Source organism: Xyrauchen texanus, chromosome 16 (assembly GCF_025860055.1).
Source record: "Xyrauchen texanus isolate HMW12.3.18 chromosome 16, RBS_HiC_50CHRs, whole genome shotgun sequence".
NCBI classification, from domain to species: Eukaryota; Metazoa; Chordata; class Actinopteri; order Cypriniformes; family Catostomidae; genus Xyrauchen; species Xyrauchen texanus.
Genome location: NC_068291.1, coordinates 40,707,701 through 40,732,685, shown reverse-complemented (window position 1 = coordinate 40,732,685; position 24,985 = coordinate 40,707,701). Strand labels below are relative to the sequence as shown.

Sequence of the window (24,985 nt, the reverse complement as noted above, 5' to 3'; positions counted from 1 at the left end):
TAAACAATAGCTAGTAATGAATGTGCCATTGCTATATCCTTACATACATTTATATTAAAAACAAACAGACAAACATTTCTTCATCTAATTGATATATAATTTAGGAAATCACACTTGTTCAGTTTTTTTAAAGTTTTATAATAGTTTCATAGTTGGGCATTCAAAACACTTAGGTCTTCAATATCACCAAGTTTGGTCTCCACCTTATATCAAATATTTCATAGTGTTGCGGCAACTATCACAAGTTAAAATAAAGAAAATATAACGTTTCGGGTTGCTGAGGGGCGGGACTGGAGACAAATACAGGAGGTTATGAGATGCTATGAACCATGGAAAAACAAACCCAGTTCTACCTGGTTATTTTAACACTCCACATAATCTCTCTTAATGCTCACTTTGGTCTACATCAAGTCTTTGCTTTGACTGGTGTACACAGATGTTTGGAAACAGTGAAAAAAAAAATAACTGCACTGAAAAATTGTGGGCAGACATATCACAGATGACAAACAACACACAGCAATACAGAACTGAAAGAGTGAAATGGACCACATATAAGAACAGTTGAAATAATGTACCCTTGCAAAAGGGTATGAAATCTGTACCCTTTCAAAAGAGCTTGAAATTGTACCCATGTTCAACAAGGTGCCCAACGGAAACACACTCCATCATATGCCCCATTTCTTTGCAGCGTTCACATATACAATGCAGTTCAAATATGGGACATGAGAGGAAAAGCATTCATTTCTATGGCTCACAAACTATTAATCAAGATAAATACAATGTAAAAATGTTTTCTCTTTGTAATGACCGGGTGAAAACAGTCAACCAACAGAGCTTTATTTAGAACAGAAAACATGACAGTCGTACTTTTAGTGTGATTCATAGATAGCATTGTGAATGCATGTTTTTTTAACGTGTGTAGTGAACTATGTTTAAGCAATAATATCAGTCTAGAGCAGGGGTAGCCAACTATGCACCTGGAGAACTTCCTTCCTGCAGAGATCAGCTCCAACAAACCTGCCTGTAATTTTCAAGTAATCCTGAAGACCCTGATTAGCTGGTTCAGGTGTGTTTGATAAGTGTTGGATCAGGAAGGTAGCTCTCCAGGACACGGTTGTCTACCCCTGGTCCAGAGTAATGCTATACAAACAGGTGTAGACATTTGCATCTGTTCCATTACAAATAGAATAGAAAAAGAGTGCTTAAATTGCTGCAATTTACCTATTAAATATATTTTTGTTTTCAGTGCACACGGCCATAATTTCCTAATCCTTCCTGCTTTTTTTGTAAATTACTACAAGCATTGCAATGGCAAAATAAAAACAAAACACAAACAAAAGCAAAGAACATACTCTGTAAAGACAAAAACAATCATGATTGCATTCCTTTATTTTCAACAAACCCAAATTATTAAGGACAAAAACCAAAAAAGGAAACCTTGGGTTTGTCGTAAGGCTGGGACTAAAGGTGTGTTTCAGTGTAAGGGAACACAAAAGGGGTATGTTGTAGTGTCAAGTGAACTTTGACGTGGATTTTCATCACTCGTCCTCATCTTCCTCTTCCTCCTCTCCGTCAGAAAGAGTGGGACAAGCGGCAAGCTGCCGGTAACCGTCCAGCCACTTTTCAACCATTTGAGTGACAAGCGGGTGGTTCCGCCTCCTTGAACTCTTCTGCATGGCCACTAAAACCCCACCCTCTGTCACACAGCAGTCCATCCACTGCCTCAACATCCGCTCCTGCTGCTCCTCCGTCCCCATCTGACAGACACACACATTAACCAATCAGAGAGCACTCCAAGAGATATTAACCAATCACAAAAAGAGTGACTATAGAAACAGATATGTTGTGGTACAGTTCGGAACAACTCGATGTTAAAACATTATGTGTAAGGGAAAGTCTCTTTTCACACCAAGTATAATGTGAATGACATGAAAGCATAAAATATTTATTTCAAAATAACTACTTATTATAAGGTTAAATATTTTTACACCAAAACTTTCACAGTGCCTGATGCTAACTTTTTTTGTCCATTCTCTGGAATACACACACACACACACACACACACCAAATTCTACAGTAACTCAGATAACCGCTCTGTACGATTGTGTTGAGAAGAATATCATCACTGAATGCTATTCTGAGATTCGGGTTGGCGCTGTTTTGGCAGCATGAGGGGGACCTACACAATATTATGCAGGTGGTTTTAATGTTGTGGCTGATCGGTGTATATACACACACATACATTTATATATTTTATATATATTTATATACACACTAATGAGCCAAAACATTATGACCACCTGCCTAATATGCTGTTGGTCCTCCGTGTGCCACCAAAACAGCACTGACCCTCCAATGCATGGACTCTACAAGACCCCTGAAGTTGTCCTGAGGTATCTGGCACCAAGACATTTGCAGCAGATTCTTCAAGTACTTTAAGTTGCGAGGTGAATCCACCATGGATCGGACTTGTTGGTCCAGCACATCCCTTATATGCTAAATTGGGAGGCCAGGGCAATACCTTGAACTCTTCTTCATGTTCCTCAAACCATTCCTGAACAATGTGTTTAGTGTGGCAGGGCACATTATTCTGCTGGAAGAGGCCATTGCCATCACGGAATACCACTGCCATGAAGGGGTGTACCTGGTCTGCAATGATGTTTAGGTAGGTGGCACATGTCGAATTGAAGTCCACATGAATGGCTGGACCCAGGGTTTCCCAGCAGAACATTGCACACGTACACAACTGTTCACAAGACGTAAAAGAAAATGGGACTCATTGGACCAGGTGACCTTCTTCCACTGCTCCAAGGTCCAGTTCCTATGCTCGTGTGCCCATTGTAGGCACTTTCGACGGTGGAAAGGGGTCATCATGGGCACTCTGACAAGTCTGTGGCAACGCAGCCCCATACGCAGCAGTGTGCGTTAAGGCACATTCCTCCCGCAAACATAATTACATTTTCTGAGACTTGTGCCACAGTAAACATTCTGTCATTTCGGACCAGACGGGATAGCCTTCGTAGTCCTTGTGAAATGATGAGCCTTGGGTGCCCAACACCCTGTTGCCGGTTTGTCCCTCCTCGGACCACTGTCGGTAGGCACTCACCATTGTTGACCGGGAGCACCCCACAAGCCTTGCCATTTCAAAGATGCTCTGACCCAGACATCTGGCCATAACAATTTGGCCCTTGTCAAAGTCGCTCACTCCTGCTCATTTCTCCTGATCTGATTGTTGGCTTACCATCTAATCTACCCAGACCTTGACATGTGGCCTTGTTAGGAGATGATCAACATTATTCACTTCACCTGTGAGTGGTCATAATGTTTTGGCTCATTGGTGTACTTGTATACCTGAATTAATTGTTAAAAATAAACCAAAACCCATCCTTTGGAAATAGATATAATAAAAACAAGCAAAACGAAACCAAACTAAAAGCCTTAACAAACCAATCCCAAAGCTAACATCAAATCAACACCAAAACCCAAATTTCCAAAAATAAAAAAAACAAAAAGCCAAATCACTTCAAACCAGTACAAAAGCTAAAATCTATTTATACAACACCAAAACCCAACCCAATATATATATATATATAAAAAAAACTCCAAAGCCAAGTCAAACTAAATGCTAAGCTCGACTCAAATAAAAAAGCAACAATACCCATCCTATTCAAACAAAACAAAAATCACAAAAAACAACTAAACCAAAAAACAAAGCCAAATCAAACCAAGTGCAAAGCTAAAATCAAACAGCACCAAAATCCAACCTATTCAAACAAAACAACATAAAACAGAAACAGAAAGTCAAACAAAACACAAAATTAAAATCAAACACATAAACCCAACCTATTTAAAAAGATTTTAAACTTCTGAATAAAATAAATAAAAACTGATTATATACTTTAAAAATCAATTAAAATGTGTTCACTGAGATGTAATGTGTATTGCCAAACTTCTTGCCAGCAGAGTTGCCCTTACCTCTTGTGCAGACAGAAAGTGGATGTGTAACAGCTTCCGTTCACTGTCAACCAATGGCAGGAAAGTGACCGTGACATCATCATCGGTGTTCAGGTTGGCGCCTGCGCCTCGATTATCATAGCCATCGTTCTCCATGGCAACCAAGGCGGAAAAGTGTCCGCGTGTGTAACCCAGGGCAATAGGGCTCTTCCAGCAGAAACTCTGCTCCCATAAAAGAGGCAGGTACACACCTGTAATGGAGGCACGGATAAGATAAAGGCAAAAGCAAATAGTCAGTGCTGAAACTCAGTGACTCTGAACCCACGAATTAACATTGTTTTTGAAGTAGGCTGAGGGTCTGAAATATATGGATTGTTTCTACTGTTGTTGGCTGTTAGAGTAGCAGTCACTGGCAGATGTAATAGATTATATTTTATCACTTGGAAGACTTGGCCAATAAGACCAGAAATATGCTAATTTGCTTATGCTAAGAATAACTGTAAACACTTAAAATGAATATTTACACACACACACACACACACACACACACACACACACACACACACACACACACACACACACACGTTGGTCTACCTATCATTATGAGGACTTTCCATAGACATAATGACTTTCATACTGTACAAACTATAGATTCTATCCTCTAAACCTAACACAACCCCTAAACCTAATCATCACAGAAAACTTTCTGCATTTTTACATTTTCAATAAAACATTGTTTAGTATGATTTTTAAACGATTTGAATTATGGGGACACTAGAAATGTCCTCATAAATCACATTTATAGCATAATAACCTTGTAATTACCAGTTTGTAACTTACAAAATTGTCCTCGTAAATCACAAAAACACACACATACACACACACACACACACACACACACACACACACACAAAATGGAGAACTTGCCACAGTTCTATGTATGTACTGTTTATTTAGGCAATTGGTCTCCAGACGGACTCATATATCTATACACTCACCGGCCACTTTATTAGGTACATCTGCTTATTCATGCGAATATCAAATCCGCCAATCATTTGGCAGAAGTGTAATGTATAAAATCATGCAGATATGGGTTAGGAGCTACATATAATGTTCACATCAACCATTAGAATGGGGAAAAATGTGATCTCATTGATTTAGAAGGTGACATGATTGTTGGTGCCAGATGGGCTGGTTTGAGTATTTCTGTAACTGCTAATCACCTGGGACCTTCACGAGCAACAGTCTCTAGAATTTACTCCGAATGGTGCCCAAAAAAAAAAAACATCCAGTGAGAGGCAGTTCTGTGAGCGAAAACAGCTTGTTAATGACAGCGGTCTGAGGAGAATGGCCAGACTGGTCCAAACTGACAGGAAGGTGACAGTAACCCAGATAAACACGTTACAACAGTGCTATGCAGAAAAGCATTTCTGAATATACGCTTCAAACAACTTGTATAAGTAAAAGATATCCATGGAATACTGCAACCTTGGAAATATGGGATAACGTATTCAAAATATGTACATTGAACGATGCTTTAAAAATACTGAGGTGGAGTTCATTATGATACAGATTTCACTCCAAATACATTGGACGAAACCTATAAGAGATGGACCAAGAAATGAGTTACATCATATTATACTATTATGAATAACAACATTCTGTTAACCTTCCAGGAATTTAAGGACCATTATGGGTTGGAAAATCAAGATTTATATAGATATTTTCAAATACGACACCACTTCAACTCAACAGTAAATAAGGAGGGGAATTGGACTGATATAGTGAATATTTTTTTGTCTGCCTAAAAGGCTAGTACAATTAAAGTCATTTCTAAATTATATCATTGCCTCCAAATCCACAGATCATAAATCTGCAAAATCTACCTCATATATCAAAATAAAATGGGAAAATGAAGGAAACATTACCCTTATAGAAGAAGGTTAAATATATGTAATCTTCAATGGGAAACTACAGGCTCCCATCAGTAGAGGTTATTTGCTACAGCAGCAGAAGACCCCTCCAGGTACCAATTCTGTCAGCTTAGAACAGGACATTGAGGTTGCAGAGGGCTCAGGCTTACCAAAACTGGAAAATAGATTGGAAAAACATCACCTGGTCTGACAAATCTGGATTTCTGCTGAGGTCCTCAAATGGTAGGCCAACTGCATCTTCAGTTTTCGGTGGAACCCAGCATGGTCTTCCGCTGTTGTAGCCCATTCGCCTCAATGTTCAACATGTTGTGCATTCTGAGATGCTATTCTGCTCACCACAATTGTACAAAGCAGTTATCTGAGTTACCGTAGCCTTTCTGTCAGCTCGACCAATCCTGCCAAAGACTAAATCACTGAGATCACATTATTTACCCATTCTAATGGTTGATGTGAACATTAGCAGAAGCTCCTGACCCATATCTGCCTGATTGTATACATTACACTGCTGCCACAAAAAAAAAAAAAAAAAAAAAAAAAAAAAAAATCGCATGAATAATTAGATGTACAGGCAGGATTGGTAATCTGGCATAACGCCATTTCCCCAGTGGGTCGACGCACTTTGGGGATGATCAGGGTGTGGACTGGCCATCAGGAGAACCGGGCCAGCCGCTAAAGGGACGAATGGGCCGTGATAAGCTGAAATGAGCCGCTGCGTTATACAGCATGGGCCACAAAACAGCGCTGCGATATGCAGAAGGGGCAGTGATATGCAGAAAAGGACAGTGAGATATATATATATATATATATATATATATATATACACACACACACACACACACATATATACACTGTGTATATAGAGATAAATAATAAAAGTCTATATACACTATATCATAGTGTTGTGAGAGGCACCTCACCCTGAAAGCGTGTGTATCCCAGCGTCTCTCCTCTGAAGCTCTTGTAATATTTCACACCGTACACAATGATGGGCCTGCGAAGAATGTGTGCCAAAACAAACACATGCGTCTGCTCTAAACTCGCACCCGGCTGCAGACAGAACAGATGAGAGAGAGAGAGATTAACAACATTTCCAGGTCATTTTACTTATTTGTATTTCAGGTACCAATAAATAGATTTAAACTATTCTACTTATTAGTGCACAAATGTCACCATTAAGGCTCTAAATGTACAGACTGACATTATCATGCTGCTTCAGAGGAAATTTTACTCGAACATTAAAAATTAGCAAATTCTAGCCAACAGACCAAATTTTTCATTTGCTCCAACAGCATAAATCCACTATTAATTTTCAATGAGATTGAAAACAGAAGAAAATATTGAATAGAGAGGTAAAGCTGCATTTGAAACCCCATCACTCCAATGTTGGCTACTTTTTAAAATAAGACCATGGTAATATAATACAAAGAATAATGTTCTAAATTTACATCAACATATAAAAAAACTTGAATATATTATATAGCAGTGCTGTGAATCGATTTTTTTACTTAACCACACAGTTTTCTTTGATTAATCGCTACTAATGGTACATTAAAATATATTTATAAATATATTAATTGTATATTTTGTCTCAAAGAACTTGCAAGAAATGGGCAAGTCATCATTTATTTTAATTAATCAAATATGTGAATGTTAAAATGTAAAAAATGTTTGCAGACGAAGTTAATTAGAAAACAGAGCGTTTTCAGGTGATATGAACAAATACGGCAACTTGCCCGTATCTCTCCCACACCTGGCTCAATGCTTGCGGGTGAAGTCTCCATTCTACGTTCAGTAAATCCGCTCATGTGTTTATAATGCATAATGAATAAGTGTGTACTGCTCCACACAATCAATTTCTATGCTAGGATGTGCAGTCAAGTTGAGCGTGTACCTCCAATATACAAAGGAATTGGGGGAAGTTTCATGAACTGAAAAAACAGATGCTGCATTAATAGCCCCACCCCCCCAACAATTAAATAATAAAGTAAATAATGCATTACATTTCCCAGCCCTACTATATAGTGCATTCAGAAAGTATTCAGACCACATTTTATGTTGCAGCATTATGCTAAACTGCTTTAAATTATCATTTGTCACATCAATCTACTCTCCATATCTCACAATGACAAAGCAAAAACCAGATTTTGTATTACTTTGAAAATGTCATAAAAAGAAAAAAACCTGAAATAATAGATTAGATTCAATTTTATTGTCATTGTGCAAAATACAAGTACAGAGCCAATGAAATGCAGTTAGCATCTAACCAGAAGTGCAAATAGCAATATGTATATATAGTATGTATATATAGTATGTATATATATATATATATATATATATATATATATATATATATATATATATATAGAAATATGAGTATATACAATATGGGGTTTTGAGTGCAAAGTTATGATGTAGAGGAGCAGAGACCAGCTCAATGCAAATGTCTATAATACAGTACAAGGTTCAAATGAAGAAGCATAAACTGAAGGTGCATTGTACAGAATGAGGTATAAATATGTAAATGTGTAAATATATGTATATAACAGTGCAAGCAGCATCAGGAGGTAGACGTTATGTGCAAGGGAATGTGCGAAAAATACAAAATGTAATAAATATATATAAATTAATAAAATAAAAATGCAAATATGAAGTTCGGGTGGGATGTAGTGTTCAGCGCCTGAGTTTAGAGTTCAGTAGGCTGACAGCTGAGGGAAAGAAACTGTTCCTGAGTCTGCTGGTGTGACAGCGAAGACTCCTATAGCGTCTCCCAGATGGGAGAGGAGTAAACAGACCGTGGTTGGGGTGAGAGGTGTCTTTGATAATGCTTCTCACCCTCCTTAGGCAGCGTTTATTGTGAATGTCATTGATGGAGGGTAGCTGGACACCAGTGATGTATTGGGCAGTTTTCACTACCCGCTGGAGTGCCTTCTGATTCCTATGGATCATCTACTGTATGAGATGTTTGTACTCTGTGAATGGAGTCCCCCTGTGGCAAATTCAATTGATTGGACATGATTTGGAAAAGGCACACACCTGTCTATTTAAGGTCTCACAGCTGAAAATGCATATCAGAGCAAAAACCAAGCCATGAGGTCAAAGAAACTGCCTGCAGAGCTCAGAGACAAGATTGTGTCAGGGCAAAGATCTGGGGAAGGCTAAAAATTGTTTTGGCTGCATTGAAGTTTCCCAAGAGCACAGTGGCCTCCATAAAACTTAAAACTTGGAAATTTGTAACAACCAGGACTCTTCCTAGTGCTGGCCACCTGGACAAACTGAGCAATTGGGGGAGAAGGGCCTTGGTAAGAGCAAGAACCCGATGGCCACTCTGGCTGAGCTCAAGAGATCATGTGTGGAGATGGGAGAAATTTGCAGAAGGACAACATCACTACAACACTTCGCTGATCTGGGCTTATAGCAGAGTGGTCAGACGGAAATCTCTTCTCAGTGCAAGACATGCAAAAAAGCACCTGAAAGACTCTCAGACTGTGAGATACAAGATTCTCTGGTCTGATGAAACGAAGACTGAACTGTTTGGCCTCAATTCCAAGCGTCATGTCTGGAGGAAACCAGGCACGGCTCATAACATGCGCAATACAAGCATGGTGGTGATAGCACCATGCTGTGGAGATGTTTTCAGTGACAGGGACTGGGGGACTGGTCAGGGTTGAAGGAAACCTGAATGCAGTAAAATACAGAGATATCATTAATGAAATCCTGGTCCAGAGCGCTCAGGACCTCAGACTGGGCCGCAGGATCAATTTCCAATAGGACAATGACCCTAAGCACACAACCAAGACAACGCAAGTGTGGTTCAGGGACAACTCTGCGAATGTCTTTGAATGGCCCAGCCAGAGCACGGACTTGAACAAAATCAAACATCTCTGGAGAGACCTGAAAATGGCTGTCCACCACCAGTCCCCATCCAACCTGACACAGCTTGAGCGGATCTGCAGAGAATAATGGCAGAAAATCCCCAAATCCAGGAGTGCAAAGCTTGTTGCATCATACCCAAATAGACTTGAGGCTGTAATCGCTGCCAAAGGTGCTTCAACTAAGTACTGAGTTAAGGGTCTGAAAACTTGAATACTCTATGCTTTTATGCTTAATTCCATATTTTACAAAGTAATGTGAATTTATTCACTCTAAAACAGCAAAAATTAAGCAAAATTGAGTAAGGGAAAATGCAAAGACTAATGGAAATAAAGTGCTCATTGCTCAAACATTTGGCCAGACTTCATCCGCTCTGGGTGGGATGTGCGAGTTTCTGTATGAGTCATTTGTGCAGGTATCTCAGTAGGTGGTGAAATATTGATTTGCTACATGGTTTCCATGAATGTATCAGCAGCTGTATATGTGGTTGTATACCTGACTAGCTAATGACAGTATAAAAGCCCAGTCCTCTTGCCACTGTTCCTCCCGAAGAGAGAAATGCAAACCAAAACTTTGCGAATACCAAGATTCCCACTCTTTCCAACGTGTGTAGAACCTGGAATACACACAGACACAAGCAACCCCATTATATCTGTAATAAAATCCACAGATGCAGTTACTCACATTTGAATGAAAAAGAATTACGGTATTCTGGTATTTCATTGCAAGTCTTTTACCTATTTTATCACATGCCAGGCTGAAATCATACATTTGATTGCTAAGAGAAGTAATAGCATACCTCTCCTCACCAAGCCGCTTGATTTGAGGTAACATTCATGTCTGTACCACAAACGTGTGGGACAAGCTATGCACCCAAGTTTAGAACTTTAGAACAAAGTAGAAAACTGTAATACAAATAGTTGCCTCCTAATTTCATGTCTTACCAGTGAGAGCAGTCATGTAAGCTATCGTTGAGGCTTTTTCTCAGGACAGAGTCTTTGTCGTAGATTCCCCATGTGGCCTGTAACACAGAGTCCAGAAGGCAATCTCCTGCTGTTCGGTTCCACAGAGCGTATAGCCGGCTGTCCAGACGTGTGCCCAGCTCCAGAGACCAGTTAATGATGGGAGATTCCTCTTCCAACTCTGAACAGAACAATTAAACCAGTTTCTGAAAGCAGTACACTGCATTGAATCACATAGACTTCATTTCATTAAATGTTACTGCTCTCTCCATACTACCAGTTAAGGCATCTAGATCAGTGGTTCTCAAATGGTGGGTCGCAACACAAAAATAGTTTGCAAGTCTGTTCTGGTAGGGTTGCGGAAAACTGGGGCATTGAATCCATTGAAAGTTGTATCAGCTGTCAAATTGTGATACCAATACGGGCAGTTTGCTTGATATGCCCTCATCCAAACAACCAAAAAAAAAGGTGTGAGGTAAAAGAAATCATGACACAAACTACATTAAATATGTGGCAATGTAGCTGAACATGGCGTTAGCCACAGTTTGTTTTATTGACTGCAGAGTGCATGAAACCATTGAAACAATTCTGGTACCGTATTGGGTCACCACTTGGTGTATAATGTAAAATCTGGGTCCTGAATTTAAACCAGTTGAGACCGACTGTTCTAGATATTCTCTGGAGCAGCAGACGTAATCAAGGCAATTCAATGTTTTAGTGCTATTTTCAGAAACGTACATCCTTTTCTGGTTCGGAGTGAAAAATAAATGCTAAATAGCCACGTCACCTTTTTGTACATCTCGATCCAGGATCTCATCGAACAATTTTTCTTGAACATTTGGGGAAAGGTCTTCAATATCTTAAAAGTAAAAAGACATATAATAATTGTTTTGCAGTTAATAGAAGTTACAGTGAGGCACTTACAATGGAAGTGAATGGGGCCAATTTTTGGAGGGTTTAAAAAGGCAGAAATTAGAAGCTTCTAATCTTACAAAAGTACTAAAAAAAACTTTTAATTTGATTTTTTCCCCTTTTCTCCCCAATTTGGAATGCCCAATTCCCAAATGCGCAGTCCTTGTGGTGACGTAGTGACCTCAATCCGGGTGCCTCCGCATACGAGACCGTCAATCCACGCATTTTATCACGTAGCTTGTTGAGCAAGCATTATAGCGACCATGAGGAGGTTACCCCATGTGACTCTACCCACCCTAGCAACAGGGCCATTTGGTTGCTTAGGAAGCCTAACTGGAGTCACTCAGCACGCGCTGGATTCGAACTCGTGACTCCAGGTGTGGTAGTCAGCGTCTTTACTTGCTGAGCAACCCAGACCCAAAAAAGCACTTACATTAATACTTCTGTTAAAACTTATGAATTATTTGAGCTGTAAAGTTGTTTAAATCCTGGTTTTAGAATTGTTTTAGAGTTTTATGTCATCACGTCGTCAGGCAAAAAGTTGGATAACTGAAAAAGAAAACTGGATATAACTTTACACAGAAAAGATTTGAAAGCGATTTTATCACACTAAATCATGTTACATGCACATTTTTTGTCTTGTGTCTTTTGTCACATGTCTTGTGGCTATTCTTATGAAACAGTGAGTATTTGAATGTTTACGGATTGGCCCCATTGACTTCCATTGTAAGTGCATCACTGTAACCTTGTTTTTTTTTCTTCTTTTTTAAATAAAAGGAGGGATAAGCCGAAATACAATTTTGTGGAAAACAACATTATGCAACAAATGCTGTAGATTGAACGTAACTTTAATTGAACCTGAAATATTCCTTTAATATGATTAAAGCCCTAAGTGTTTGACGTACAGTACTACGTTTAGACATACTCAACATTCACAACAAACCATGAGCATAACAACACATGACTATTAAAAATGTGTATATATATATATATATATATATATATATTAGCCAATTATAACTAAGGTAATTTACATATACATTTCTTAAAAATACAGTAGCAAAATACAGACCGTTTAATAAACTCTAAGGGTCAGAGAGTGGGTGGAAATGGTTACGAAAAGCTAAATAAACTGTTCTTGGTGCAAGAAACCTGGACTAACATTATATGTAGATAAAATGCTACGAAAGTGTATAATATGTCCCACATAGGTCTTGGACTCATGTGATCTGACTGTGAAATGACTGTCATGGGACAGAAGGGGAGTTCCCTCTTAATTACATTTGCATGCTCACCTGCTGGTAATGTGAAGGTGATGAGGTCAGTGAAGAAGTAACAGGGGAATTCTCCTTTACGCCTGTGAAGTGCTGCTGCCACTTCTCTGCGGATCTGTTCTGTTAACTCGGGACACACCAGAGCTGGTATACACTTAGCTGTCTGCTGAGATACCTATGAGTAGATGACACACACCCACATCAGACATAAAATAAACACAAAAAATATCGAACAAACAGCTGAAGTGTTCGAGTAAATGATGAGAGAATTTTCATTTTTGGGTGAACTATCCCTTTAAATTAAATTCTCTTTTGATCTCCTTCAGCCCCTCATTCATACTTATGTAACACTCTGACCTCTGTGAGCAGCACGGCGAGCATGTCCTGTCTTTGGAAGCGAATGGCCAGGTGCACCAGCGTGAAACCAGCATCAAATGCGGATGGGCGATTTAGGATCCGCACCTCGTCTGCGGTCAGTTGACGTGCGATGTCACCATCTGATGACTTATATGCCTCCACAGCGGCCAGATCCCCCTCAACAACACCTGAAGAAAGGTGGCAGTACATTCGAGTAAACCAATGCATAATGACTTACTGAGGCACACAAAAACAACAAACTCTTTATAGTGTTTCCTCTTTTACAATTCTTTGATATTGCAGTATCCATTTCGGATTCAATCCGCATCATGAGTCATACAGATGAGCCATATGAATTTCCAAAAAGACAGAGATACTGCTCGGGAGACAAATGACTTCATACACTGATGCAAGAAATCAGACAGATTAGAAGAGTATTCCCTGCTGCGGCCGAACCTATAATAGCAAATCTGTCAGTTTGCATATGCAAACTTCATCCCACTCGTTTAGTGATGAGAATAAAGTGTTACACCAGCTGAAATAAAAAAAATTCAGTCCTGATTTTTTCCTCTATAATGGTCACAATACATTAAAACATGCCACCAAAAATATTGCATGCACAAAACCATACTTAATAGCAATACGTATGAATGTCACTGCATTAAGTAACATAAATATCAAAACAAGTGGGGATTTGACAAAAAAAGATAGTACAAGCACATTTTTCAATGTTCAATGTCTTTCAAAAAGAAGTTGAGATAATATGTTCAAAATTAAGACAAAAGTATTTGGACACTTTCTGGTTGAACATGTCCACAGTTGAAAGGAACGGGAATTGCACAATTGCGATTTCCGATTCTTCTTAAGAATTCCAATTCCTTAACATTCCATTAAAGATTCTTTCTTCTGAGGATGAACAATTTAGAAATAATAAAGAAAACATTTTGTAGCATTTACTGCCCTCAGCAGTCTATTGGCAAATTATGACATCATTTCAGATTTCAACAGAGCTGATTTATAAATTTATACAAAAAATCTTGTTTGGAGGTTTTTTTAATGACTTTTCAAAATACTTGTTTCAGCCATAAATGCAATCCAATAATTGGTCCTACTGTAACCATGTATCAGCCGAAATCTCTAAAAGAACAAAAAATATGCTAACATATTAAATTATTTAAAATAAAATTTCCCAACAAACAACAAAACTCTTCATGTGTAGGCCTATCTTTACCTACACATTGTCAAATGAATGAACAGTCAGTAACTGTACTTCCTGATTTAAGTGACAGGGATCTGTTCTTGTTTCATTTCGAGCTGGACATGACAGAAGTTAGATTCACTATAAAGAACCTTCATTTGGTCAGGACTTATACTGGCAGCTCTGTGCGTGTTGCGCTGTAGTCTCAAAAGAACCGGCTCATAAGAGTCATGTGTTCAGGAATTAGAGTACACTGGTCTTGCTGTATGCTTTGCATTGTACATTAAAAAGAACTGGCTAATAAGAGTCATTTGTTCGGGAATCGGACTACACTGGCTGCGCTGTGCTATTTGCGCTCCAGATTCCAAACAACTGGCTCATAAGAATCATTTGTTCGGGAATTAAACTACACTGGTCGTGATGTATGTTTTGAGCTTCAGATTAAAAAGAACTGACTAATACGAGTCATTTGTTTGGGAATCAGACTACACTGTCTGCACTGTGCATTTTGCACTCCAGATTCCATAGTACCAGCTCATAACAGTCAATCGATCTGGAATCGGACTACACCGGACATGCTGTGCGTTTTGAGCTGTAGATTTAAAATAACTGGCTCATAAGAATCATTCTATCAGGATTTGGACTACACTAGCCACGCTGTGCCTTTTGCACTGTAGATTCAGAAGAACTGGCTAAGAAGAGTCATTTGTTCAGGAATTTGACTTCACTGGTCGAGCAACACGGCTCACAAGGGTCCTTCATTCTGGAACTGGGAGTACACTGGTCACGTTATATGTTTTGCGCTGTAGATTCAAAAGAATTGTCTCACAAGTGTCATTCAGGAATTGGGACAACACATCATCATATCAACAACAATTTTACGCATTCTCTGTATCTCTTTTGCACATGCCCATAGCATTGTATCAACACTGATAATGTTCAGAACATTCCATAGGCTAATTTGATAAAGATGACACAAATGCATGGTAACCTGCAATATATTCAAATTGGCAAGGGCGTGGATTTGGCTTGAACATTCAGAGGATTGCAGCATGAAGCATTTATATGTCTCCATTGACCATGGTATAAATAATTTGGGCGGGGGTTGTAGTTGCTTGTTTTGATTATTAGGGGGGTTAACTCCGAAATACTAGTGTTATGCTGACCTCGAACCTGTTCTGACCTGGATGATGTTCGCTCCATCAGAACGTGATTTGGCGACAGTTTAGAAAAGCATTTCAAGTCTGCTGACAAGACGTAATGCATCCCCATTGTCATCTGCATCCCTTGGCCCCCCGAAACCATCTGAACAAGCAGTTGCCAGAGAACAGGGAACCACCTGCAGCTACAGGTAGTCCAGACTAAGCTAAATATGTTCAGACCATAATGCTAACTTTTAGCTACATCGCTGCTCAATTTATGCGTGCCTATTGTGGCACACTTCTAATAAAAAGGTGCTTATGATGAGATAAAGCTATGCTGTGGTTTGGGGGTGGAATGACATCACCACTAGTTATATTCGACTAGACCAGTGGGCTCAACTTCTCGACTATTAAAAATCAAAAGTCGGGGGGCCTGGATAACTCAGCAAGTAAAGACACTAACTACCACACCTGGAGTCACAAGTTTGAATCCAGGGCGTGCTGACTGACTCTAGTCAGACATCCTAAGCAACCAATTGGCCCAGTTGCTAGGGAGGGTAGAGTCACATGGGGTAACCTCCTCATGGTCGCTATAATGTGTGGTTCTCGCTCTCAGTGGGGCAACTGGCGAGTTGTGCATGGATGACGCGGAGAATAGCGTGAAGCCTCCACACGCGCTAGGTCTCCGCGGTAACCCGCTCAACGTGCCACATGATAAGATGCACACTGACGGTCATTGACGCGGAGACAACTGATATTAGTCCTCCGCCACCAGGATTGAGGCGAGTCACTACGCCAAAACGAGGTCTACAAAATTGGGGTGAAAATAAAATATAAATACATCAGACTACACTGGTTGCGCTCAAAACAAAACAACCAACTCATAAGAGTCATTCATTAAGCAATTGAACTACACTCTTCGTGCTGTGTTTCACGCTGCAGAAAAAAAAAAATATTCTGAAATGTGAAGAAAGTTCTGAGAAAAGCTCTAGCATCATTTAAATGCAGATGCCACTTTGTTTGATATGTTGTTATTTAATGCAATGACATTCATACATTTTCAATTGTGACCCAAGTAATCAAATACTCTGTATCTGGTATATGGGGTTGATTTCTCACCAGCGCAGGCATTCAGGAAGAGCCAGTCGCTTCTCCGCATCCTGTTCCTGATCTGTTTTAGTTTTTTAAAGTCCGCCTCTTGCTCATTATCACTTGCCACCCCACCCGATGCCAGTTCGATCTTCACCTCCGCTTGTCCCTTACAAGTGGGGGAGAGAGTTTACTCTGCCTGCCCCTGATACCCCCGCTCACCCCCCCTCCCCCTGCTGTCCTTACGTTATCACGCTCCTGCTCATTAACTATGGACAGGGACATTGCACTCTCCACCTCCGAGTCTTGCTGGGGCGTCTCAGGTGTACTGCTCGGTTTAGGGTGGTCGCAAACCACACACCGGAGACTCTTAGGCCAGTTCTCATATGTACATGCCAAACACAGCCATCGCTGTGCGTGCATGTTCAACCGATTTCGGTCGTTATACTCCTCGCAGGGATCAGAGGTGACCAGAGAGGGTCTGGGCCACGAGTCCGAAGTTTGGGGGGCCTCTAAAGGACTGAGGGGCCCCTGATGGGACCCCTGCTGTCTTTGACTCAGGCACTGCGTGCAACGGATAGCGCGCTGCCAGTTTAGGTAGGTGCACATTTGGCAGGACCATTTGCTGCTCGTCTCTGGCAGCTCGTCTGCGATCCGTACCCGGGGCCGTGCGCTTGATTCGGGGCAGATAAGCAGGGTGGAGCCGCCCTGGGTGGTGCAGAGCTGGGGGTCCAGGCTGGAGCTGCTCTTATAGGGTTCCTCAGTGATGATGGGAGCATTGTGTCTTTGGGCACGACACATGGTGCATTTGATGGCGGACGGCCAGTTCTCGTAGGTGCAGTACTCACAGCTCCACTTCAAGCCAAAATCTGTCATCCTCGCTCACGCCGGTCACCACAAATGATCTCCCCCCACCCTCCCTCCCGTCTGTCTTCCGTTCTTCTGCTTTCACTCGCTCACGATCACAGATCTCCAGTTTCTCCTGTAATTATGACAGAGAGACAGAGTTTAAGTATTAAACAAAATATAAGCTTAATTTAAAAAGTACCAAAATGTATCATGTACTACCAATGTTTTCTGGACATGGATAATACAAAATACCATGGAATAAAATATGGTAATCATTCATTACCATGGTTCTACCACAGTACCATTCTGTAAGGGTTGTTACTACTACAACAATTGCTTTAGAATAGAATATTTAGTTAAGTTCAAAGATTTTACATTTCAATTTATACTATCAGCTTTATGATAATTTGAGTGAAAAGCTTTGTTTAAAGATTCACATTAATTTATAATCTCAGTATTTATTTGGTATGTGGTCCTTTTACTTTAAAAGTATGTTCTGGGTTCAATTTAAGTAAAGCTCAATAAACAGCATTTGTGGCATAATGTTGATTACCACAAAAAATACATTTGCCTTGTCCCCCGTTTATTTTAATATAGCAAAAATGTGGTTACAGTAAGCCACTTACACTGAATGGGGCCATTCTATAAACATCAAAATACACACTGATTCTAAAGTATAGCTGCAAGGTATAAAAATGATTTGTCTTAACATGATTTCAATGTGATACAATCACTTACTAACCTTATGTGTGTAAAGATATTTCCAATATTACAACTTTGTTGCCATGGTGACAACATCAGAAACAACTAAGCAATTTGCTCACAATAAAGTCATGTCAAACAGAGATTTTACCACACTGAAATAATATTAACATGTATTTTGTTTATATCTTGTGGTTGAAACAGTGTGCATTTAAATGTTTATGGACTGGCCCCGTTCACTTCCATTGTAAGTGCCTCACTGTAACCATTTTTTCTTCTTCAATAAACGAGGGACGAGTCGAAATACTTTTTTTTTGTGGTAATCAAAATGATTCTAAAAATTTTACATTCCCGAAACATTCCTTTAATGACTGCATGCACTCGACTCGATCCATTTTATCCAGAATGATTTGAGATTGTTCCAAAGAGCACCTTGTTTGCTTCAATGGAAGCAAATAAATCTGACCATTTGTACAAGCACAAATTTGCTTACATTTGATTAGTGACCAAGACATAGTCTTATATCTTAAATATCTTAATTTTACATCATAACTAATCTTTTTTTTTTATCCTAAGACTTTGAATATTTCCAGTTTTAAATGAAATAAAAATAGAATTTAAATGTGGTTTGACACTTTTAATACATCAAAAATAAAAAAGTACTACAAAGTACTCTAGTATTACAAAGTACCACAGTAATTCCATGTTTTTTTGGACATTTACTGTGGTAATACTTTGATATTCTTTCAAGTACCCTGTAAATACCATGGTATATAATAAGAGCAATCATTCACTATAATGGTACATATCAAAGAACCAATGGTTTACCATCTAATACATCACTGTACCATGGTACTGCGACTTTTTCCAAGGTTGACTGCTGCTACAATTAATTTATTTTCATCGACTTTGACTACTACAAGTTACTTTTGCTTACATTAAAATAACAACAACAACAACAACAACAACAACAACAACAATCATGATGCAACTGGCTAACAAAACAGAAAAATCTATTTAAATCCAGATAATTACACTGATGAACCAAAACAATATGACCACCTGCCTAATATGCAGTTGGTCCTCATAGCGCAGCCAGTGCCGACAATGTGTGCAGTGTGGCAAGGCGCATTATCGTGCTTAAAGAGGCCACTGCCATCAGAGAATACCATTGCCATGAAAAGGTGTACCTGGTCTGCAACGATGTTTAGGTAGGTGGCACGTGCCAAATTGACATCTAAATGAATCGCTAGACCCAGTTTCCCAGCAGTAAATTGCCCAAGGCTTCACACTCCCTCCACCGCCTTCTGGCGTTATCCTGGTGTTATCACTTCCCCAGGTAAACAGCGCACGTTTAAAGTGGACCACGTGATGTAAAAGAAAACGGGACTCATCAGACCAGGGGACCTTTTTCCACTGCTCCAAGGTCCAGTTCCGATGCTCGCATGCCCATTGTAGGTGCTTTTGACGGTGGACACCCCATCATGGCCACTCTGACTTGTCTGCGGCTACACAGCCCCATATGCAGCAGTGTGTGATGCACTGTGTGTTGTGACACATTCCTCCTATAATCATTAAAATTTTCAGATAAAATATTCAGATGGGATAGCCTTTGTTGCCCTCGCGCATCGATGAGCCTTGGGTGCCCAACACCCTGTCGCCGGTTAGTGGTTTTACCCTCCCCGGACCACTGTTGGTAGGTAATCACCACTGCTGACCGGGAGCACCCCACAAGCCTTGCAGTTTCAGAGATGCTCTGACCCAGACATCTGGCCATAACAATTTGGCCCTTGTCAAAATCGCTCAGGTCTTTACTCAAGCCCATTTCTCCTGTATTCAACACACTGACCACGAGAACTTATTTTTCACTTACCATCTAATCAACCCAGACCTTAACATGTGACCTTGTAAGGAGATGATCAACGGTATTCGCGTCACCTGTGCTTGGTCATAATGTTTTGGCTCATCAGTGTATAATAGTCTTGATAGCTTCCATCATAATGATTAGATAACGTTTAATAATTTTGTGTATGCACGTGTGTATATTTATATTTTCTGTTTTTCTCCATGTCTCTTTTATACAGTAACTACATACAAATCCTTTTATTCTGTCTTTTCACACGTTTCTCCCTGTATGTGAATGACCTTAACCTTTCAGTTTGCTGTTGTAATAAACAGGCGTACAATACATGTATTCTGAAAGGCTTTTTAGACCGGAAAGTTGTTCACGAATCTGGATTATTCCTGACAACAATCCAAACAGGTGGCCAAAGAAAGAGATGAATCCAGTGCACTGTGGCATATGGTCACATCCTTTGACCTACATTTCTACACTCAGATTTGCTTATTGGACTAGATTTTAGTTATTAACATAAAGAAGAAAAAAAAGAAAAAAAATTGTCATGTTGGCCTACATTTCACTTTGGTGGTACCATAGTACAGCGATTGTATCAGATGGCAATACCATGGTAATTTGATACCCATATATATATATATATATATATATATATATATATATATATATACTACAATGATCACAATATTCATGTACCATGATATTCACCTGAAGGTACTTCCATGGTATCATAAACTAAAAAACATGCCATTTGGTACTTTCCAGTACTTTTGACATACTGTATTAGTTGGTAGTGTTTTATTGTGTATATTGGTTTTAATTAAACGTCAAAACAATAAACGTTTAAGAAGTCCACAATTAGTGGTTTGCTGATATGGGTTCTTCAATGAGCAGAATTGGCAATAAATGATATAAAGCCCATATATAATGATATAGCAACTGAGATGCAAGCATATGTACATAAACTATTTCCCCCACAATATCTACTTGAAATTAACTACAAATATTGACCATATACAATAAGTCGCAGCCTGGCCAACATAACATTTACACATTTGGCAGTTGTTTTTATCCAAAGCGACTTTCAGTGCATTAAAATTATACAATTTATGAGTATGTGCATGTCCTAAGAATTTAACCCACAACTTTAGTGTTGTTAGTGGCATGCTCAGCTAAATGAACACCACAAGAGAAGGCAAATCTAAGGGGCAATGCACCCCGTAGCCCCCACTTAGACCCAGCCATGATATTAAAGTTAATTTTTGTACATTATTTCAATATAAAAACAATTCATTTTACAAGTATACAACAAGATTGGTTTCTGCCAAATGGAAGTGGGACCAGTATTTTTGAAGGGTAATCATTTTACAGATTGTCTTTATTTCAAAACCTAGTCAACATTTTGGGCCAGATACCTAAAACTGCTGCACGCCCCCAAAATTCTCTCTAGGTTACTGGGGTTTATGAAAAAAGCCCCTTACCCTGTCAGGAAACTTCATTATAACGGTGGACTTCTTTTCAATAACGGCGGTTGTTCTCCTCTGAACACGAGAATGGAATGTGAGAAGCATTTCCGCCGCTACAATGTATCAAGTTCAAATCTATCCAGCACAAATGTATCTAGCAAAGAACTCAACGCGGATACATTGTAAAAACTCTCGGCTCGTTTCGGAATTCCACACCAAGGTGTCGATCTTAGCCGAACTAAAACAACACCATAAAAAGAGGTTCACTGTTTGAATCAGCACTGTAAATAAACACACAAGGCCACTTCAATCCAGACAACTCTCCGATGACATTTCCCCATGCAATAACAGCTCTTCCTTTAAAAAAATAAATAAGAATAATTACAAATTTCAATTTGGCCAAGAGCATTTTGATATAGTAAACATAATCAGCAGGAAACAAAAAAATAAATAAAATAAAAGACATTAATTTGCCCTGTTGCATAAGCTATTCCTACTTCAATTGTTGAAACGTTGTGATTCCTCCCACCACACACACACACACACACACACACACACACACACACACACACACACACACACACACACACACACACACACAATATGTTACAAGGCCCTTACCCGTCTTTGCCCTCCACACTTCAGTTTGAAACACTACCGTTCCCGAGTTTGCCCTTCTGCAAACGGATAGCTTCTCTCTCGAAGGTATATCCTACCGAAACCCAATCCGATCGGGTCCAAATACAGCTCAGCACCAACAATCTATAGCGATCTGCGGAGGAACACCCATGTTATTTCGCCTCCCTTCCTCTGAAACCCCTCACAATACCGCGATCTTCGGATCAAAGCTGCTTTAACAGGTTTTTAAACACCGGAATTCCCATTTCTGTCGCCGATTTGACTGGCTCTAATGGCGGCGACACAGCAGCGGGGTAAACCAAAATAAACCGACTCCGGAGATACTGGTAGGAGGGATATCACCTGGATCAGCGGGCACATATGATTGGCTCTCTCTCCGTAAACACTGTGGAAACCAATGAGGGCGCATTTCTTTCGTTAAAGGGCTTCACGGCATACTTCCTTCATGAGCAAGAACAATCGGGACACTGGAGCTCTAGTTCCGCCATCTTGGCTCTAAGAATAGTTGGGAGGAGATATCAGGTTTCTCTCTGGATTAGAGCCAAAATGGCGTGAGTTTCGTGTGTTCTGCTCCGCTGTCGAGGCCAGAGGGATGATGTCATTGCTTCAGAAAGATCTACCGCAGCATCATCTGCAGTGACATAAGGGCATTTTTTCAATGAAAACAAAAATAGAAGAGTTCACTACGTAGCTCCAGGGCCGTTACATTGTATGTAGGTCGTTATATGAAAACAATAAATCAACTGCACAAAAAGAAGAGCATATAGCGTGTATGGTTTTAGATTACATTTTCAAAGAGCAGTTACTTTATCCAAAGTGCTTAATACCAATATCAGTCTGTTTTAATTTATTTATTTTTGAAGTGAAGAATTTGCATGACAGCTTATAAAGCAGGGGTTTATTAAAATGCGATTTTTATTATGAATTATGTCAATTTATCAATTTACTGTATCAAAGTACTTAACGGGCATGAAGTTTTTACACACAATATTTCTAAATCTCTAATGTAAATAACAACATATACTTAAATAAGAAGAAAAAGCAATTAATAATATTAATAATAAATAATACACACATACACACACACACACACACACACACACACACACACACACACACATATATATATATATATATATATATACAATAAATCTGCATAAAATATCAAATAAAATGAACATTCAACAAACTTGAAGGCTCTATAAATTTCATGTCCTATAGGTCAGAGGTCATGACCTGTAGTTCTACATGCTTCCTTTAATTGATTGAACAAATCACTTCATTGATGCGGCAGAATAGACTTGACTAATGAATATACTGTCAAACATCAGTAGTAAAGCGCAACAATGGCATTAATAGAACGTTTGAACTGATATTACTGACTGATGCGACAATTCAGTAAATTAGAAATATAGCTGGTATGTACAGCACAGATACAGCCTAATACAACTTAAAACAGGTAAATAAATATGTGTGTAACACTTTGAAGACAAGCATGTGGAAATCATCAGATGAGTAAAATATAGGCCACATTACCAATTTACTCTACTCTAATTAAGTCTTAATTTCAGTAGGTTACTTTTCTTTAATTGTCTACAAACAATCTTGTTTGAGTTATGAAAAAACAACAAAGATCAACATTGGAACATAATGACACATATTTACACATTTCCAAAGCGACTTACAAAAGATGAAAACATAAGAGAATCATCTTAATCAAACACTATCAAAAAAATCACACACACCACTATCAAAAAGCAAAATGTGATATTACTCTTTTTGGAAATTGTATAAGTAAAGGAATATTCTGGGTTAAATTCAATCAACAGCATTTGTGGCATAATGATGATTAACACAAACAGTTATTTCGACACGTCCCTCCTTTTCTTTTAAAAAAGCAAAAATCTGGGTTACAGTGAGACACTTACAATGGACGTGAATGGGGGCCAATCCGTAAACGTTAAAATACTCACTGTTTCAAAAGTATAGCCAAACGACATAAACAATATGAATGTTAAAATGTAAACAACTTTACAGCTAAAATGTTACACACACTTTTACAGAACAATTTATGTTTGCTTCACATTTTGACCCATTCACTTTCATTGTAAGTGCCTCACTGTAAGCTCAATTTGTGCCTCTTTTTTTTGTTTGTTTAAAAAAAGGTTGATTGAGCTGAACCTGTATTGAACATGGAATATTTATTTAGTAATACCATCTTATTTACTTAAAAGAGTACGATGAAACTACCAAAGCGCATGTCCAAAACACCATAGTATTACCGTGGTTCAATAGACATCGTAATATAATTGCTTTTTGATACTTTTATAAGTGTATTGGGACAGAATGTCCCAATTTAACTTGTAGCGAACCCAGAATATTCCTTTAAGTGCCATAGTATTTGTAAAAGTACCATCTGACACCATCACTATACTGCCACAGTACTTAAGGAGAGAAACAATTCTGTATCCATTTAAGAGTTTGTTTGTTTTGCTATGTTTTTAATATTTGCAATTATATAATTGCATATTCTATGTTAGAATATATGAAAAGGCTATATTATGCTCAGATATTGTGAATAGTAGGATTGGCATGCATTTCATACATTATTTGTGTTATGATGAATGTAATAAAGATGTTTCTGTGTGTGTTATTGCACACTAAAAGGACTCTCTCTCTCTCTCTCTCTCTCTCTCTCTCTCTCTCTCTCTCTCGCTCTCTCTTTCTCTCCCTGATACAGTGCATCTGCTCTCACAGCTCTGCTTCCTCTCTCCTCATTTCT

The 24,985-nt window shown here is 39.1% G+C and overlaps 1 protein-coding gene across 1 annotated transcript; it reads right to left on the bottom strand.

Moving 5' to 3' along the window:
- On the bottom strand, positions 1–22,725 carry zranb1b (zinc finger, RAN-binding domain containing 1b). The gene is given in 11 exon segments (XM_052145806.1): positions 1–1,757; positions 3,976–4,205; positions 6,806–6,935; positions 10,254–10,374; positions 10,703–10,901; positions 11,508–11,579; positions 12,928–13,081; positions 13,264–13,451; positions 16,723–16,882; positions 16,885–17,674; positions 22,186–22,725. Coding segments are annotated over 10 exon segments (2,157 nt in total). The 5' UTR covers positions 17,569–17,674; positions 22,186–22,725; the 3' UTR covers positions 1–1,538.
- Positions 22,726–24,985: the final 2,260 nt, after the last annotated feature.